Source organism: Pezoporus wallicus, unplaced genomic scaffold, assembly GCF_028554395.1.
Source record: "Pezoporus wallicus isolate ANWC-B61680 ecotype Strahan unplaced genomic scaffold, APGP_CSIRO_Pwel_v1 contig_10012, whole genome shotgun sequence".
NCBI lineage: Eukaryota > Metazoa > Chordata > Aves > Psittaciformes > Psittacidae > Pezoporus > Pezoporus wallicus.
The window spans coordinates 170,746-189,483 of NW_026638213.1; the positions used below are offsets into that span (position 1 = coordinate 170,746).

The 18,738-nt window shown below is 45.1% G+C and overlaps 1 protein-coding gene across 13 annotated transcripts in view; it reads right to left on the bottom strand.

The window, feature by feature from the left end:
* TSPOAP1 (TSPO associated protein 1) overlaps window positions 1–18,738 on the bottom strand; it is a 66,098-nt gene that overhangs the window by 20,388 nt on the left and 26,972 nt on the right. For 9 of the 13 annotated variants that reach the window (XR_008972237.1, XM_057409945.1, XM_057409939.1 and 6 more), the window contains exons 8-20: window positions 18,248–18,337; window positions 16,517–16,639; window positions 16,155–16,259; window positions 15,749–15,799; window positions 14,333–14,353; window positions 10,654–10,837; window positions 10,115–10,335; window positions 8,241–8,350; window positions 6,572–6,681; window positions 4,283–5,098; window positions 3,610–3,761; window positions 1,974–2,567; window positions 172–477 (exon numbers count right to left, since the gene is read on the bottom strand). Coding sequence is in view for 11 of the 13 variants with exons in the window: in XM_057409945.1 (XP_057265928.1) it covers window positions 172–477; window positions 1,974–2,567; window positions 3,610–3,761; window positions 4,283–5,098; window positions 6,572–6,681; window positions 8,241–8,350; window positions 10,115–10,335; window positions 10,654–10,837; window positions 14,333–14,353; window positions 15,749–15,799; window positions 16,155–16,259; window positions 16,517–16,639; window positions 18,248–18,337 (2,883 nt within the window). In the remaining 2 variants the exon portion in view is untranslated. The remainder of the gene's footprint in view (window positions 1–171; window positions 478–1,973; window positions 2,568–3,609; window positions 3,762–4,282; window positions 5,099–6,571; window positions 6,682–8,240; window positions 8,351–10,114; window positions 10,336–10,653; window positions 10,838–14,332; window positions 14,354–15,748; window positions 15,800–16,154; window positions 16,260–16,516; window positions 16,640–18,247; window positions 18,338–18,738) is intronic. The other 4 variants (XR_008972238.1, XM_057409937.1, XM_057409938.1 and 1 more) reach the window with 3 other exon arrangements.

Here is an 18,738-nt window from a genome sequence, read left to right on the forward strand (position 1 = left end):
GAAACACACTGGGCAGCACCCAGTGCTGCAATTGGCATGTGTCTATACACACACACACAGCTACACAAAACCACCAGCATGCAGAAGAACAGTACCGTGGAAAATCCAAGGGTGTCAAATAAAATCCACATCCCTCCATGGGCACAGACATTCAACCAGCGTTAAACAAACCTCTCTCTCCACTCTGGACATTTCTTTCATCACTTCTTTGCCTGGGGACAGCCTCAGGAATTCCTGGCAGCTGCTCCCAGCCACGCTTATGTCTCCTTGGAAGGTGCCCTCTGTGCCCTCAGCCTGGCTGGGGGAGGGCAGAGGCTCTGGGCTCAAGTGTTTCTCCTTTGTCTCTTTCCCTCTTTCAGCACTGGCACCTTCTGGTGACTCTTCCACAGAACATGCATAGCAGGTCTCCATATCTATCTTCAGACTGCTGGCAGATGGACTTTCCAGCTCTGGTGCTTTGGTTACAGATTGCTCCATCTGGGAAACAAACCAAGAAAAGGTCATCATAAATAGTGATACCTAGTGGAGACACTGTGCCATACCCATGCACCAAAAGGATGCCCTTACCACCCCAAACCTAAACCCCATGTGTTCTGCACTGCTGGTATATAAGTATTTTAGAAAGCAATTTGCAGCTGGGAAGGTTGGCCAGCCCTGGAGCAAAACCCTTCCTCCCTGCAAATACCACTGCTTCAGCTCTGGCTACCACACATGGCTCATGGAAGCCACAGAAGTGGACTGACAACAGCTGGTTTTAGAGCAGCAAGAAGAGCCCACGCTATACAACAAGGTCAATTCCCACTCTTATGTGCCAGAGGAATGTCCTACATACCAGCTTGCAGGTTAGCTTGAGCTGGGGGTGAGGATACTACCCCACTACTTCTTGGAGCTGGTAAGGGCTGTGAAGGGAAGGGGCATTAATGAAGAATATATATGGACAGTACAAGTGCAGGACCCCATGGTTCATCACCAAGCTGCAGTACAGAACGCTTACAGATTTGTGTTTCCCTGTCAGCTCAGCCTGGTGTTTAAGGAAACCTCTGGGAGATGGAGGAGTGGAACCTCAGGAACAAGGAGGGGAAGGCAGGTGAGCCTTCATCAACCACCCCTTTCTGTAACCTTCACTCTAATATAAGGCAGCCTCCACCTGATCTAAACAGGCCAAAGGCAGCCCTCCAGAAGTCTAAGGTGGAGGTTTTGCTGACCTTCTTTCTGGCTTCTCCAAGGACTGAAAACCCAATCATTTCATGATCACTTTGCCCAAGACGGCCACAACCATAACATCACCCACCAGTCCTTCTGTTTGTGAACAGCAAATGTAGCCAGGCATCTCCCCTAGCTGGCTCACTCACCAGCTGGGTCAGGAAGTTACCTTCCACACCCTCCAAGAAGCTCCCGGATTGTTTCTTCTCTGCTCTACTGTACTTCCTGCAGACATCTGGTAGATTGAAGTCCCCCATGAGAGCAAGGGCAAGCGAATGTGAAACGTCTACCAGTTGTTCAAAGAATTGCTTCATTTGTAGCTTCATCCTGGCTGGGTGGTCTATAACAGACTCCTACCAGGATATCAGCTGCCTTTCCCCAACCCTCACCCACACACATTCAACCTTCTCACACACAGCATTAATTTCCAGGCAGCTGATGCACTCCCTGACACACAACACAACCCCACCTCCTTTCTTTCCTTGCCTATCCCTTCTGAAGAGCCTCTAGCCATCTATTGCAGCACTCCCATCACGCAAATCATTCTACCACGCTTCTATGATGGCAACTATGTTATGATTTCCCTGCTACACAATGGCTTCCAGCTTCTCTTGTTTGCTGCCCATCCTGTGGATACTGGCATAGGAGCATTTAAGTTGCTCTGTGGATCTGGCCTCTAACAGCAGCACGCTACCCCCTGGCTCACTGCTACTTCATTTCATTCTCTGTCCCAGCACACATGGTACTGGGCAGGAGATGTAAACAATTACCTGCACATCTGTCCCTTCACCCAGGCCTTGCAATTCTGCTTCCCTTGAAGGGACAGGCTTCGTGCCCTCACCGGGGAGCACTGTGCTGCCAGCTTGCTGAGGAGGCACAGTCAGGCATTTCTTGTCTCGTGCAGCATCTGATCCCTGTGGGGAAGTGCCTAAAACCTGCACCAAAGAAGCACTGGGAGAGGAGAGGTGAGGTGGTGAAGAGGCTTTCTCTGGCAGAGATGGCGCTGAGCCCTCGGGGGTGGAGGAGACATCAGTCAATTTGGCATCTGAGGTATGAGAGGGAACGTTCTGTTGAAGCAGGAGTGCAGCCATGTGGTGGGTGGGTGGGCTGCGTGAAGGCAGAGAGCCCCTGGGCTCTCCACGGGGCAGTCTAGAGGTAAAAATGGTAGAAACAGCAGAATCTGAAGGTGAAGAGTGGTGAGAGGCTTGCAGCAAAACTGGGGAAATCTGGGCTGGAACCGAATCCACTGATTCCCCGTACAGAGACATAGTTCTCACAGACACCTCCCGGCACACCTGGAACATCTGAAGCTGGGACAAGTCCACAAGGACGCTCCCAGCTGTTGGAGAAGTCACTTCGATTACCTGCAAGCAAAAACCCAGGGAGCAATTATTTACTGTGCACACAGTAAGAGCGACAATTCCTGAACCCAAAGTTAACAACAGACCCCAAAGCTCTGGAGAGCTAACATGCAGAATTCCCACCCTTCTGCACAGGATCAGGGAAGAACAAACAGTAAACAGAAATTGTTGTCATAACCATTCGAGAAACTGGTTATTCTATTAAATATTACTATATTCCTTCCTGCTCTAGGTTTTAACTCTCCTTGTTCCCTACGCTTTAAAAGGCAATCACTTTTTTTGTTTTCTCTTTCACCTGCCTCTTCCCAGACTCCTCCTTTTTTACTCATGTAGAGGAAAAAGCATTTCCATGAAAAAAGAGCAATCATCCAACACAGCAGCACTCTGGTTTTCACTGTGCTCCTTTAAACAGTTGCGGCTTGCTTCTCCCATTGCCAGTGGCACATCATGTGTGCAGAAGACTGCAAGCCACTTTTAACACAGAATATCCTTGGAGGTTCTTTACCAGTGCTCATACTGAACTCTGGGGTGTTGTACACATCTGCCTTTGTCTGTCCCTTCATTTAAAAATGGGCTGGAGAATTACACCTCACTCTCATAGTGCAGAGACAAGCCCCAAGTGGTGGCAAGGTTGTGTACTTGTATCCTGTCTATGCCATGTGGATTTACTGCTCCTTCAGGTCACTGTTTCCCCAGTGATAAAGCTAGTGCCTAGGGTAAAGGAGGAGGCTGACACTAATTGTCCTGGTTTGCTGGTGAAAGGTCCTGCCACAGAAACTTTCTTAGCTTAGTTATATCAAAACCACATAAAAAGTCTGGACATAAGTCTTTTTTGGTGTGCATGGAGCAAAGCAAACAGCCCAAGCGCTGTCACTTCTCCAATACCATTCCTTTCCAAGCCAAGGATTGTCACTGCCTCCTCATGGCATCCTTACTGGATCAGGCTTTCCAGGTTCTGAGGCTCTGCAACTACCCTCTACTCCTGCACCAGCACACAGCCCCCCACTTGCATAAATGTCAGCCTTGCATTGCACCAGCACAATACCTTCTGTCCATCCGCATACACAGCGTAACCCGTGACTCGAACTCCATTGGAAGATCCTTCAGCATCAATGGTGACAGGTAACCAGCTGATAACAAGAATACCTGGCGAGGGACCAGCTTCTACCTGGACATCCAAAGGAGCATCAGGTGTGCCTGCAAGAGACCAAACAGATTTTACCTCGTTTAATTCACTTTAGAATAAAGCTAAACTAAACCCTGGTTAGAATAAAAAAGTCCCACACAAGACTTGGCCCTGCAGAACCATACCAGAATAACCAGGCTAGTCTTGGGAAATGATAGAACCAGAGAAAATAGGGTGCTCTTGTTCTATGAAAGCTTTAATGCACAGAAAACAGAACTTTGCAAAAGTAGCTGAGGCCAAGATGCAGCAACCCTTAGAGCAAGGTCATGGCAAACCATATCTTCCATGCCTGCAGAGACATGCTGCTAAGATCAGCAAAGAGAATGTCTTCCCAGAGCAAATGAAAACAAAACAGAGAAAATTGTTAAAATAAAGGAAGAAAAACATTAAGACAAAACAGTACAGCATGTCAGGCTTTGGGACTACTAAACCTTGCTTCCCTTCACCCCAAGGCTTCGCAGCAAAATAATGACAGAGCTCACTGCTCCAAGCACTCCATGCACAATGGCAATGGGCATGACTGCTCTGATACCTGCTAGTGGGGTAGTGAAGTGTATCACAGCTGAGTTCTGCTCCTGCCCCTGTGGGACCTCTTCCCAAGGTGATTTCAAGGGCCGGGCCTCCAACTTGGCAACGTACTGAGTGCTGGGCTGCAGGCTGTGGAAGGTGTACCAATAGACCCCAGGTTTTGTTATGTCACATTCCTCCCCATTGAGATAGACCGCATGGTTGTAATTGCTGTTGCAGGGAAGCCACGTGAGCTCTGCTGATGTGGCAGTGACGCTTCTTACTTTCAGCATAGTTGGTGCCACACAAAAATCTTGCCCCACAAAGAAAGTGCATCGCAGTTTATCAGAACTGCCTTGCTCTGTCACAGTCTGCACAGATACACGGTAAGACCTTGTCTTTAAATCCAGCTTTTCAATCACTGCTTTGGTCTGAAAGCCACTCTTCACATTTTGACGTAGCTCTTCATCCACATAGATGTTGTAGCTTTGTACGTCTGGGCAGCCAGCTGGCAAAAGTGGTGGTTCCCAGCCTACAACTATGCTTCTGGCAAGCTGCTTGATCAAAGTCAATTTTCTTGGGTAAGGCACTGCTGTATGACTAACAGGTTCCTCCTGGTCTCCTTCTGCTCTACTGGTCAATGGGCTGATGCTACTCTCTTCAACAGAGAAATCACTCTTATCTCCACTGCTGGTGCTTGCACTGACAAAACTTTTCTCCCGGTATGAACTATGGGTGAGATCGTTCAGCTCCGAAGGCAGAAACGTCACGAGGTCATCATCTGAGACTCGCTCAACAAAATTGGAGGGGACCAGCCCTCGCCGGCCATCCATCAGCTCCCCTAAACGAGAAACAGGAAACCTGTTACCACTGCACCTCCTGTTCAGCTTTCCAACCCATCTATGAAGACAATGTGACAACACCTATGCTAAGTCATAACTGCACTGCAGCCAGGAATGAGAAAAAAAAACAGCTAACCTCTGGGAGGTTATTCCTGGGAAAGCTTCCTGGATTTCCTAATGCTTCCCTAGTTAGGTCCTAATAACCACAGTGAGAAGACTACCTACTCCACTCAGCCCAGAGCCAACTAACTAGAAAGCTGTTTGGTGTAATTAGCTTTAAAGGTTTTCCTTTTTGTTATCCTACTGTTCCTCATCACAGCTATTTCACTAACTCAAGTGTCTTTTTCTAGCCTTCTCAAACTATGCAGATTGACTGCGAGAAGATGTAAAACCATCACACGGATTTGGGGTTTGTAAAACTTCCTCAAGAAAATCCTCCTTTCCAGCTCTGTATTCAGCTCTGGCCTTCTTTTTAGTTCCCTCCTTTGTTATACTAGCTTCTGTAACAAAGATGTCCCAAAAGGACCTGTGGGGATGACTGACGCCACAGCACTCTTGGTACGTGCAAGAACCATCAATGACAGTCAAACAAGCAAATGTGTAAGGGTTGTACTTGTTTCCCCTTTCAAACTCTCCCTACAGCAAATCAATTGAAAGCAGGGAAAGCAGAAAATGTTAGTAAAGAATAACCTTTTTATTCTTTAAATAACAAATAAACAAACAAATACACGAGAAGCTTGGAAATAGAAAGAAAAAAACAAACAAAGAGCGAGCCAGAATATCACAGAGCAAGCAGCGCAACATGGCATGCATTTGCCTCAGCCCTTGCAAAGCACCTCAGTAAATTAGGAGCTTTCATCCCATTAAGTAACGCAGCTCCACACAGAAAATTCGTTGCAAATTTACAGTCTACAATGCTCGGTTTCAATTCCATCTGCGTATTCATTGACCCGGATCATGTTTTCAAAGGTGCCAAACAGAAGCACACTACGTGGCACCAAGTAAGATAACAAGTGTAGTTTGGACTGTTTATCTTAGACCCTGACTCTGCCAAAAGAGCAAGAGGTAATGGAGCCCATCAGCTGTCTACAGTCTCTGGCTTACTATGCAGTCACCAGAAAGAGGTAAACACACCATCTGCAGACAGTGCCCAGGGCTGAACGTGTTCATCTCCGTAGCTAGGGAAGGACCATATGGGGATGAAACCTGGAGCTCTGCTGAAAGCAGTGGCAAAATTCCCACTGAATTCATTAGACCAGGATTTCATGTTTCAGACTTCATTTAATCACGACAGAAATAAACCCTCTTCCACAGAATCTGCTCTTCTCTCTAAGAAACAAACTTTGGTCAGAAAATCTTTATCTTGAAGCTTCAAGATTGACTACCTTTCTCTTGTTTGGTTTGTTTGGGATTTTTTAAAAAGAGGTCATCTCCACAGCAGTTTGGTCACATTTCAGTCTACTAAAACACACCTTCAAAGAAGCCATCTTCATCCATTTCTCCATAGATGTAAATATATTCTCCAGCAGTCAGCGGAAGCTCTGCCTCTGGATTTTCATTAGGTCCATCAAAAGGATTGTAGCTGAAATATTTACAATATGAAGACTTTGTACAGGAACTTTCACAGCAACACATTCAAGCTGCGATATTAGATCAGCCTCAATTCACTGGGACTGCCTCCACTTTTTGCAAGCAGCAAATTGCACAGACAACAGTCAAAACTCTAGTTTATGGTTTTATATCTAACTAATATGTTCAAAAAGCAGCTAGGGACAATTTTCTGAGTAGCAGAACACAAAACATCAGGCATGTGATGTCTGAAGGAACAGATCAGCATGACTCAAGAAAACATGTAAGAAAAGACTTGAATTACCTGAGCGCCTGCTGTGTTTCTGAGGGTACCAAATAGATAAACTGTAGGGCTGCATTTCCAAATAAACATTCTTAAATTCACCTGCACTCGTAACTATCTGATGCAGACATCTCTCTAAATTTCATGCATTTAACAGTTTTGACCAGAAAAAAATACTGAAAGTGTCCAAAACTTGTCAGGTTACACTTTATCTGTCATACAACTGTCATGGACAAGCACAGCATCTCAACGTTCCCATGCTTAAAACCCTACGAATGAGCTGATCCATGCAAGAACAACATGCGCAAGAACAACATCGCCTTTTCCTTCATAATTTTATCATTATCCAGCCCTCAAGATCCAAGATATGAAAATCTCAGTGCTGTAACTCCACATTTAAACAGCAGTCCAAACCCTGCATTAGCATGAACATGATAAATACGCTGCTGATAGGATTTGGACTCTGGATAGTTCTAACCTGCCTTCCCAGTGATACTTGAGCTAATCACAGTGTTTCATGGGAAAATGCCTCATGAAAAACTGGGCATCTCACTGGACAAAGCTTTGCAAGCATCTACTGCAATTCCTGCTCTTTAGTCTTTAAAAGGGAATTCAACATGCCAAAGCAATGTTATCCTGTGTATGAGCTGAGCGAGATCTTATGGGCCCAAGACTGAGACACGAAGCACAGATCACATTTGATCTGCTCCTCACAAGCACAAAATCTTCCCAGTTCTCTTCCTCTAACCCACAACTGAAGGATATGTCAGCACTCTGAACTCTAAGTAGCGGTTTGGGTTTGGCAATGTTGGCTCAGTGGACAGCAACAGTTACCAGAAAATCTGCGTTTATTCTGTGCATTTTTTTGTCCTTTTAAAGTTACAGGCAGAAAGATTTTGGCCAAAATCTTCAGGAATTCTCGGCTGAAATTTCCCTAATTGTTGGAATAAGATTTGTTGGAGAAAATTTCTTGGACTATTCTGGAGAAACCAGATATTTCAAGCAATGTGTCCACTCAAACTCAATTTTCCATCTGATATCATATTTAAAAATAACAGTGTTACACACAGTGCTCTTCACTGAACAGCTTATGAGCTTCCTGTGGTTTTCTTAAGCTAAGCACATTGGATTTGCTTGTGCAGAAAACAACCTATCTCAAAAGATCCCATGGAGAAATAAGATACATGGTCTAACCCACCCCTAACAGTGGTGAATCCTAGAGAAAAGTGAATTAGGCAACTATGAGATAACCTATCTAACCTCATAGAGCACAAGAAATGACCCATTACCTGTATCGAGCTAAGAACACTTGGAGCTTTGCAGGGCCTTGGCTGCCTGGCTCTGGCATTAGAGAGATGCTGTCAACATCCAGTTCTTCCATTTCACTTGCAGTGTCCACCTAAAAATATTAAAGATGAAGGGGATGATACGGCCCAAATCAGAGCAAACGAACACTCACAGGATTTGAACATCAGTCAGCAAGTCCTCTGAGCTCATGTACAGTGCCAATCTGGCCACTGGGCTATGGGCCATCTTGGAAGAATGACTTTTAAGGTGAAGAAGCAGTAATAAGAAACATCAGCTCCAACTTACAGCTTCAGGACTTCCAGTCAGACATTAGGAAAAATTCCTTGCTCAGGGGTAATGCAGCCTTGGGACAGGTACCCACTGTGGCAGGGAACTCAGAGCCTCTGCCAGGCTAAGCCACAGCCACCCTGACCTAGTGTCGGTGACAGCCCCACTGGAGTAGGATATTGGACTAGAGACTCAGGAAATCGCTTTTATCCTACATACCCCTAACTCAGTATACTCTGTCTCTAAGCACTTTTGTTGAGGCACCTCCCCTCCAGCAGCTGAACATACTTCAATATAATGTTTATGTACTTTCAAAACACTAGAAACTTTTAGTAGCCTGATATGCTGGTTTTAGTTGGCATAGAGTTAATTTTCTTCCTAGTAGCTGGTACAGTGCTGTGCTTTGGATTTAGGATGACAATAATGTTGATCACAAATGTTTTACTTGTTGCTAAGCCATGTTTACACTCAGTCAAGGACTTTCAATTCCTCTCACCGTCTCACCAGTGAGGAAGCTGGGTGGGCACAAGAAGCTGGAAACGACACAGCCAGGACAGCTGATCCTGACTGACCCAAGGGATATTTCAGACCATATGGATCATGCTCAGCATATAAAGCCGGGGGAAGAAGAAGAAAAGGGGAGGGGGAACATTCAAAGTGGTGGCATTTGTCTTCCTAAGTCACAATTATGCATGATGGAGCCCTGCTCTCATGGAGGTGGCTGAACACCTGCCTGCCTATGGGAAGTGCTGAAGGAATTCCTTGTTTTGCTTTGATCACATGAGTGGCTTTTGATTTATCTATTAAACTGTCTTTGTCTAAGCCCATGAGTTTTCTCACTATTACTCTTCCAATTATCTCCCTTATCCTGATTTGGGGGGAAATGAGCACTCACAAAAAACATCCAAGTGCAAAAGGTGCCTCCCATGCCATCACACCCAGCCCCACTCACAGCACTGCTTTACCCTAAACTGTCACATCAAGTGACACACAGCAGAGGGTATGAAAGTCTACCTAAGGGAACCCTACAGTACTCCATAAGAGCTCCTGGGGAGCAACAACAACATAGGAGATGTTGGTGACACAAGTAAAGCCTATTTTCATCTCTCTGCTTGCACAAACTCAGCATCTTTTCATGATTGCTTTTATCAGTAAAACATAAAAGCACCAGCAAAAAAGTCTGAGCCCCTCACTTACAGCTCAAGGCCAAAAATAGTCTGGACACAGCTCCTCAGCATGCTAAAATTGACAGTCTGTAGTCTTTGTGTGTTTTAATGGCAGCAGAGATGTCACAAGGAAGCTTAGCAAGAGCTTTTCTGTACCACCCATCAATCGACCTCCCCTCCCCACTCCCTCTCCAAGCTCCCAGCTGTCTAGCCAGTTGTTTGCTCCTTGGAGCACAGCAATACATTCAAATGAGCAATACAGACATGGGCTTCCAAGGCCTTTTATATTTTTTCCTACAGCTCTTCTCTTATTTTTCCCATTCTCTTCAGGCAGCCAGGAGGGAATGAATACATTACTGGTGCTCTCAGCTATTCCTTTGTGGTTAGAAAGCACAGGCCATGGAGGGAACTCCCATACTGACCTCTGGAGTTGGGCAGGATTTTGGGCTGTTCTGCATGGATTCTGATTTTGAAGAGTTTGACTGAGATTCCACTTTCTTGGCTTGCCTCTGAGAACTGGCAGCAGCAACTGGGGAGCCAACAGTGGTATCAGGCGCCTGACGCGCTGACTGCAACTCATCAGTCTCTTCATTGTGAACCTTCTTTGTGCTCTGGTGAGTGAACACTCCAGGAACAGTTGATTCTGCAATAAAACAATCCATCCACTACTTTTAGCCACAGGCAGAATACAAGATCAGCAGTGAGCACCACCACAAGCAAACACTCTTTAGAGCAGCTGATGTGTCAAAAAATGTGACTTATTTGAAAGTGCAACACACAGGACACCCCGGGCTCTTTGGTGAGAGAATGCCAACTTCTCTTTATGACTTCAAAAGAAACCAAAGCTATTTATAAGAGAGAGAGACAGAGATCCCAAAAGTGAATTAAACATTTGCATTATTTCCTGTACACTTTCCAGCTAACCAAAAACCAACTCATTTCCAGCATCTCCAGCAATTACCCTTCTCGAAGTGGGGCTGTGGGGTAGAGCTGCACAGAGCAAGAGGAAGCTCGGAAGTAACCAAGGTCGAGGTGAGCAGGTCGATTTTTCCTGTTTGAAGCCGGAACTGTTTGAGTTCCTGAGACAGGAGGCTGAACTGCTCTGTCTGGCTGCGACACTGCTCTTCTAGATCCTTCACCCGGGCCTGACAGGAAAAACACAAGTAGAGTCACAAACATATATCATGAGTGAGGCTCCAAACAGCATTTGTCTTTACTGCATCTTTTCAGCGGATCTCAGACTCCAAGAAGCCAGAGGTGAGCCCTGCCCAGGACCGGTCATTAGGAAATGGCAGCTCTGCACCTATAGTGTCTTTGAAAACCTGAGACTCCTCATCCATGAGGAGACTGACTACAGACTTGAAATGCTGGCTTTGAACTTCGATATCCTATCGAAGCCCTGCACAGGACCAGATGACAGAAGTAAAAGATGAATAAGCCTCGAAAAGAAGATTGAAAAGGCTTTGTACATTTACTGGAGAGTCAAAATCATGCCTCTAAAAGGAACTGCTTTCCCAATGCCCTATCTCATCCATCACTCCAGAGGCTTCAGCAAGCTCCCAAAACCTTCCCCTGGCCTCCCCACCATTCTGGGCAGGATGCTTGATTGTCTCTCCAGATCCTGGCTCTCCAGGCACTAGGAAGAGCAGAGAGCATCAGCACCTGGCCCATATTGCAGAACATTTCTTTGCTGCAGGCAGCCCACCCACTTTGCCACCAGGTCCTACAGGGATCATATGCTCCAGGAACGATACATCTCAGCAAGATGAGATGCAGGGGAGCCTTGGGAAATACTATGGAGAGGGAAGGACATGTTCCTACTAGAAAATCATTTGTATTTTCTAGTGTTCTCTTTCTACCATCTCTAGATCTCCTCCTCCCAAAATATTGCTGAGTCCTGCCTCTCTATACACATCCCCACATACTCCCCAAGTGCAGGCATATCAATTCCCAGAGAATGCAATTGCTCCTTTCCCTCTTCTCACTGTCCCACCAGGCAACAGCTTACCCTGTCTTCCTAGACAGATATCCTGCACAGACCCTGCTCATGCACCTCAGCTAACAAGTAAACAAAAAGCATTAGTGCTGGATGGGAATGTATCATCTCATCAGTCATTCTTCAACTGAGACAATATTTCATTCAGCATTAATGCATCTGGCTGAGGTGCATACTCTGCCTCGCAGGAAATGACATTTGTTCCCCTTTTTCTCTTTGGACTGAGATCACAGCAGGCTTTGCAGTCACTCATCACTGCATAGGTAAGAAGCATAGAAACACACAGCTGCATTGTACTCTTCAAAATTTTCCATTCTGCAAAATGTGTTTCAAGTGTCTTTTTCTCCTTCCAACTCAAAAAATTAAACATGCCATGTTAGATTGTGAGGGACAAAGTCTGGGTTTGAGGCAGCTCTAAAAATAACACGTATGACCTGGAAAACACTTTCTCTCTAGTCTAGAGTACAACAAAGCCTTTCTAACTCATTCCCAACTGACCTACGAGGGTGCATCTTTATTTTATTGTGACGTATCTGTTTGAAACATGTCAGCTTATTGCTTGTTTTCTTCACTACTAGCTAGATGCTCTCAGTCTCCAAAGGAAGCCCCGTGAAGTCTCTGAAGTCTGGCAAGAGGTAACTGTCTTGAAATTGAAAGAAAGTATCAGATGCCATGAGCAGCTTCCAAAAGTCTCTGCATTCTCCACTTACTCAACTCCTTATTCACTGAGTCACGTTGTACAGGGTTTCTCTGCAACCATGAGTGCTTGAATTTACTTAGTTAAGATCTTTCACATAAATGCTTCTCCCCTATGCATTTCATCTTAATAGAGAAAAGGAACCATGAACAGCCAGAATAGTTGCACTGCATCAAAGCAGGGCTTCCTCTAGACCAACACCTGTTGCCAGATTCCACCTTGGGATGCAGCCTATGACAAGAGACAGGCAGAGAAATGCTGCACGACTAGAGAGGTTTTCCCATCTTGTCTAGAGACCTGAGCCAGCAGATGCATCTGGATATTGTGTTTAATAGCATCATAATAGTACCTGGGTTCTCTAAATGCATTAATCACAGTTTTAATCCATTTATATTGGTGGCCAAGCCGATAGGCTGGATAACCCACAATTTAATGCTGAGATACCCCATTAGTCAGGTGTCTTTTAGATCTTGTGTTATTCAAAACAATGTACAAACATCCCTTAAGTATTACTGCCACATCACACACAATGTGTACTTCTAGTGGACTACTTGCAGAGGTTCACACACAACTGAGCAAGCAGCAAGTTTCCAGGACAGGGGTAGGAGGCAGGAGGATCAGGAGGAGCAGCCTAGGGACATTGCCAGGAGCTTCAGGGAACCAGCAGGAATCAAGCCCCAGACACAGAAGAGACAGGAGACTTTTGTGTCTATGTCCAACCCAAAAGGGCAAGAAAGAGGAGCCTCACACCAGCTCAGACTGAGTAGCATGATTACCAGAAGAGGCTGCAAGAGCAGGGCGCAGAGCATGGTGGGATCAGTTCAGTCACCAATTCAGGAGCTTGCTCTGATTCTCCACACCAAGCTAGATCCAACCACTAGCTCAGCCCTGTCTTCTCTCCTTGGCTGCCCTATTACACTTCCCCAACATGTGACAGCCCCCAGCCAGATGTCCATTGTTACCTTTCTCCAAATCTTCTGCTGTATGTTTTTGAGACCAGAGAATCATGATGTTGCTAGGAGAGATCTCTATGGGACTGCAGTACAAACTCCTGCTCAAAGCAGGGCTAACATCAGAAGGATCAGAGGAACATCTCTAACTCCACATAGATATGAGTGCTACTTCTTCGGGATGTGGATATGCCCTAATAATGTCTTCAGGCTGCTCCAAATTCTTTTCCTAAATGTTCCCAACACAGCACTTGCTTTTTTGACCAAACTTGTGCATAAGGTTGTACTGCATTTCCTGCCCCAAGAGGTAGTTCAGAGCCTGTGTGTGTTCAATCATGGATGCCTCTCCTCCACGTGCACAGTGTTACCTGACATTTAATCTTCCCATGGCTCTTTGCAGTCAGATCTAACAGTGACTGCAGAAGCAGTTTTGTATCAGCTGTGAGCACCAGCACTTCCATATAAGCTTTCCAAATCATCTGGGACCAGGCCAGACAACACAGCTCCCACACTATAACTTCATCAGTTACTACCTCTTCTGTGAAAACTATTACTCCCAGTCTTGCTTCCCATCTTCCAACCAATTCCATCCAAAGCCAGCAAGACCTCTCTTTTTCTCCACAACATTTACATTTGCAGTATTGCCATTGCTTTTGGGTTTTGAAGGAAACACTTCACCTTTGAGCTGTAAGTGCTTCCCAAAAGACCTTTAAATGTATGTAACACATGGAGAAAGGGCACAGTTGGAGAAGTCTTAAAATGTGGAAGTGTCAACAAAATAAAGCTCCTAAATCTAATTGGTCAAGAAAGCAAAGCATCTAAAGAGAAAAGCAGCTGCTCCATCAAACTCAGCAGGAGCTCCTTTAATTACATTTCTTTCTTGGCGATGACACTCTTGCAATCTTTTCCAGAGTATTGTTAAAACAAGAACATCAAGCAACTGTCAAAGTTAGGACATAGGAGAAAAACGTCCTGTTTGACAGGATTATAGCAGTACCTGCATGCAATCCAAAGTACTCTGGTAGCAATAAGAAAAGCAAAGAGAAATATAAACCCATATCAGCAGTTACACTAGCCAAAACTCAATAATAATGCAAAGTATTGAGTTTAGTAACTCAAAGACAACCCAACCCTCAGTTTGAATGCAATTGTTTTCTCTCTGGCTTACAATGTGTGCCTTGTTCCATACTGAGATTCCCACTTCATTCCCAGAAGCATCTACTTGCTAAACAAAAGCCAAATTCCACATACCAAATACACAAATAAGAAAGCTATGCACTTTTTGAGGGCCTCCAAATCATGGTATGCTTTGAGCCAAAGCACAACATCCTTTGAGTGGCAGCGATAAATTTCAAGCCCTCTTTTCCCAGCACATTTCAAGCACCCACAGAATCAACAGAACGGACACCTGGTGTCCAGACCTTTCCCCAGGCCTGAGACCAAGCAGTGCTGAGAACCAAGCCACAGCTAAAAAACTGGCTTTGACATTATTTCAAGCAGGTAACAGCCTGCTAAGTCATGCACCTTGCTCCTGGTGAGACAACAAACAGCAAAGTTGAGCCAACCCCCCTAATTTTGCTCAACACTGATATTCTGGAATGACTGTGATTATAGTTAAGTTGCATAAATAAATGTTTCTTCACATTAAACTAGCTTTTAATGTCTCTTTCTTTGGTCTTCTTGGTCTCATTGACTTATAAAGCATCTCTGTACCAGTAACATGAACTCAAGAATATTTAACTGATGAGGCCCTTGCAGAATACTACCAGTCTCTGAAACACAAAACGACTGTCCCTTTCTTCCTTTGCACAGGTAGATGTATACTTTAAACCTAAGTAGCTTCTCCAATCTTTCAATGAATTAGTTCAGAAAACATTTGGCAAGCATCAAACCTCCCTTCTCTTAAAGGCTGCTAAACATCAACTGATGTAAGAGCAGCACCCACATCAGCTCTGATCCTGTCTCTGCAGCCAAAGGCAGATGTCCCAGAAAGGATATAGCAGTGGGGCAACACATCATGTCACTTCCCCATGAAATTCACACAGCCTGCAACAATTTCAATCCCATTCAGTAGGAGCCGAGCAGTACTGGGTTCTACAGTCAGGCCCCCCTCAAAGGAGATGCTATTTGCAGCCATAGAGCAATCTACTCCAACAAGAACACCTACCAACTTGCTCAACTCTCCTGGGCTCCAAACAGCCACAGCACAGCAGTAAACGCAGGCAATGCAGCCTGCCATCTCTGACTGTAAGTTCCCAGTACAGACAGGGCCATGGCCTCCTCAGCATAGGATTTCACTGGCCAGGGGTTGTACAGCAAGGCATTCTGCTCAGGCTCAGATTAAGAACTGACACTAAGAACAAAAGATACCAAATCTGCAGCCATTAATCCATCTCATTTTCTTCTGTCTTACCTCTAGAAGCTGTACTGCTCCTTCATGTTCTCTTTTTGCCTCTGCCTGCGCCTAAGAAGAAATAAGAAAGGGAGTAAATAGGGAAGCAGACTACCTAAGTTCACTTCTACTATCATCACCACCTTGACAGATCATTATATAGAACAGTGTACAGACTGAAAGTGTCCTTGGTCTTTGGATAAACAGCAGCGAGAGACCAGAACTGCCACTGAAGAGAGAAACCCTTCATTTTGCTCAAGTATCAGAGTTTGCCTAGACACAAACACGCTTCCCTGGTTTACTTTATCCTGTAAACTCACATATACCTCCTCCATATGTTGTACTTCCAAAGAAACAGGGTGCAGGACTCCCATCACTTTCCAAGGATTCAGAGAGTAAAACCTCCATTCCCTTACATACTGCATACCTGCTGCAACCGCCTGACTTCATCTTGCTTCTCCTGCAGGACTAGCAGTGCTTCCTTGTGCTCGACTTCCAACTGCTGTCTCCGCTCAGCCACATTTCTCATGTGCTGCAGAACAAGTCACAGACAGCTGAACGGTGACAATACTGTAACACTGCCCTGTGTCCTATCACCAGACATGAACTCAAAGCATGGTCTGTACTTCATGTCATCATCAAGCAGAGGAGAAAGTAAGAAACTCTTACCACAAACCAAAGCAACAGCCAAAGCAAATCCTTAAATCAGTGATGGCCACCTTATTTCCCCTCCCACTCAAATTGCTGAAGTGTCCAAACAGTCCTTCCAGCCATGTGGGTCCTACTGACCTTCAGCACCTGCTCTAGATTCTCCAGCTTGCTTTGCAGTCCTTGATTTGTCTGAATTACTGAATCCCGTTCCTTAGTAACCAAAACCACCTGCAATTTCAGGTCAGCATTCTCAGCTTCAACCTGAAGAGAAAGGATTTTCATTTAGCACAGTATTCACATGTAATCAGTCATAGGTATTCCTGGTATAAATAATGAAGGACAATTTATTTCTGTATCTCAGTAGGTTGTTTTGCAGACCTGATTTCTACTTGTCATGATACCAAAACCACGAACCTCCTCTCCCCATGGCTTTCACTCAGAACAAATAGACAAGCAGTTGTATCAGTCCTCAGTGTGACAAACACTTGATTTGCACTAAACTCATCTCCCCTCCTCATTTGCAAGGAAGAAGGAACTGGGATATGAACAGGCTACAGACTGAAGTGATATGACTAAAGCACAAAGGTCTAAAAGCTTTTTTAATCCTGGATTGCAGGGTTAAATGTAGAGAACAGTACAGGAAGCTCAGCAGCCTGCTGAAATCATGTTGAACTTTTCCACTTACTGCAGGAAATTCCAGCAACTTATTTTGGTTCTAAAGTGCACTCTGGCTTGATGACTATTAGCAATGCAGATTATCAAGAGAAGACAAACATTTCTACTGAGAACAAACAGTTATTAAATATGTGGGAAACCTTATGCATGGCGGCAACATTGACACACGGCACAGACAAGTGGCTTTCTCGTTCTTGCGGATTACATTTGTACAGAGAAGGAGCTGGGCACAGAAATCCATGGAGTACCAACTCTTCTATCATTCTTACATGCAACATGTTCCTAGAACACAATCCTCCAAGGTGCAACCACCCTCCACTGAAATCTGCTCTGCTAACTGAACACTGCAAATATCCTGCCTTTGTCCTAAGGCCTGAAGCTTCTGTGGTTTCCATCTGAATTGCGGGGGGGGGGGGGTCCCCCTTCCACATCAGCCACCAAAACCCCTATTCCAGCATGACAAACAATGTCAGAGGTGACTGAGGATTTTCAAACACACTGTAAGAACCTCCAGTTGTTAAAAAGGGCCTATAAGAAAGATGGGGAGAGATTTTTAGCAGGGCCTGTTGTGATAGGACGAGAGGTGATGGTTTCAAACTAAAACAGGGGAGATCAAGACTGGATGTGAGGAAGAAATTCTTTACAGTGAGGGTGGTAAAACACTGGCATAGGTTGCCCAGACAGGTGATGGATGCACCATCCCTAGGGACATTCAAGGCCAGGCTGGATGTGGTTCTGGGAAACCTGATCTAGTTGAATATGTTCCTCATCATGGCAGGGGGGTTGGACTAGATGAGCTCTGAAGGTGCCTTTCAACCCAAACCATTCTATGATTCTATATGTTTGCACTACCTGCAGTGATGGGTTCTGCTGTGACCAGTGTATCCTGCTCCCTACCAACCGCCTTCTATCTTTGGTTATGAACTAATGAACAAGTTACGACAGGTAAACCCAAGCATGAACTTAAGTAAGGACAAAGCATCTCACTCAAGCCTTGGGAAACTCCAATAAAAACAGGTCAGTAGCTGCTCCGCTTGCAGTTATGATGCAGTAGTGCAGTTGCACAGGACAGAGGTTGGCATACGACCACTACTCAGCTGGCAACTTGAACACCTAAACTGCCAGCAAGTTCTCCTCAGCACAATTTCACAGAAGCCAATGCTTCATCTGACAAACAAGGACACTGATTGTTACCTGTCCTGCCCATCCAGCCTTTTCGTTCAGCTGCAAGTTCTCTTCAGCCAGTCGTGCATTTTCACTCTGTACCTCCTGCAGCTGGATCTCCTGTTCAGAAAGAGCAGGCATTACCACACCACGGACCTCAGATTAACTCCCCCAAAACTCAGCAGGGCAGCTCCACTATTCCTGTTGACTGATGGTACAAGATGCTAATGGAATGCTGCTTGAGCGGTAGAAGCCAAAAACATGCAGCACTTCTCCAGCAGGCACCAGCCCTGTGGCAGACCATCTTTCAAGTTTCTTCTCTTTTTATGTAGCCTCAAAGCCTAGATAGAGAAAGACCTTTCCTTGTCTCCTTCACAGCTCCAGTGCCACATTATTTACATCTCCACCTACAAAAACTGATCAGTTTTCTCAGTTGGTTCAAGATCAATCTTCCTGACAGATTTCAGTTAAGGAAGGAATATTATTTGGAAGAACAATGCAAAAGAGAGTTCTAAGCTGCA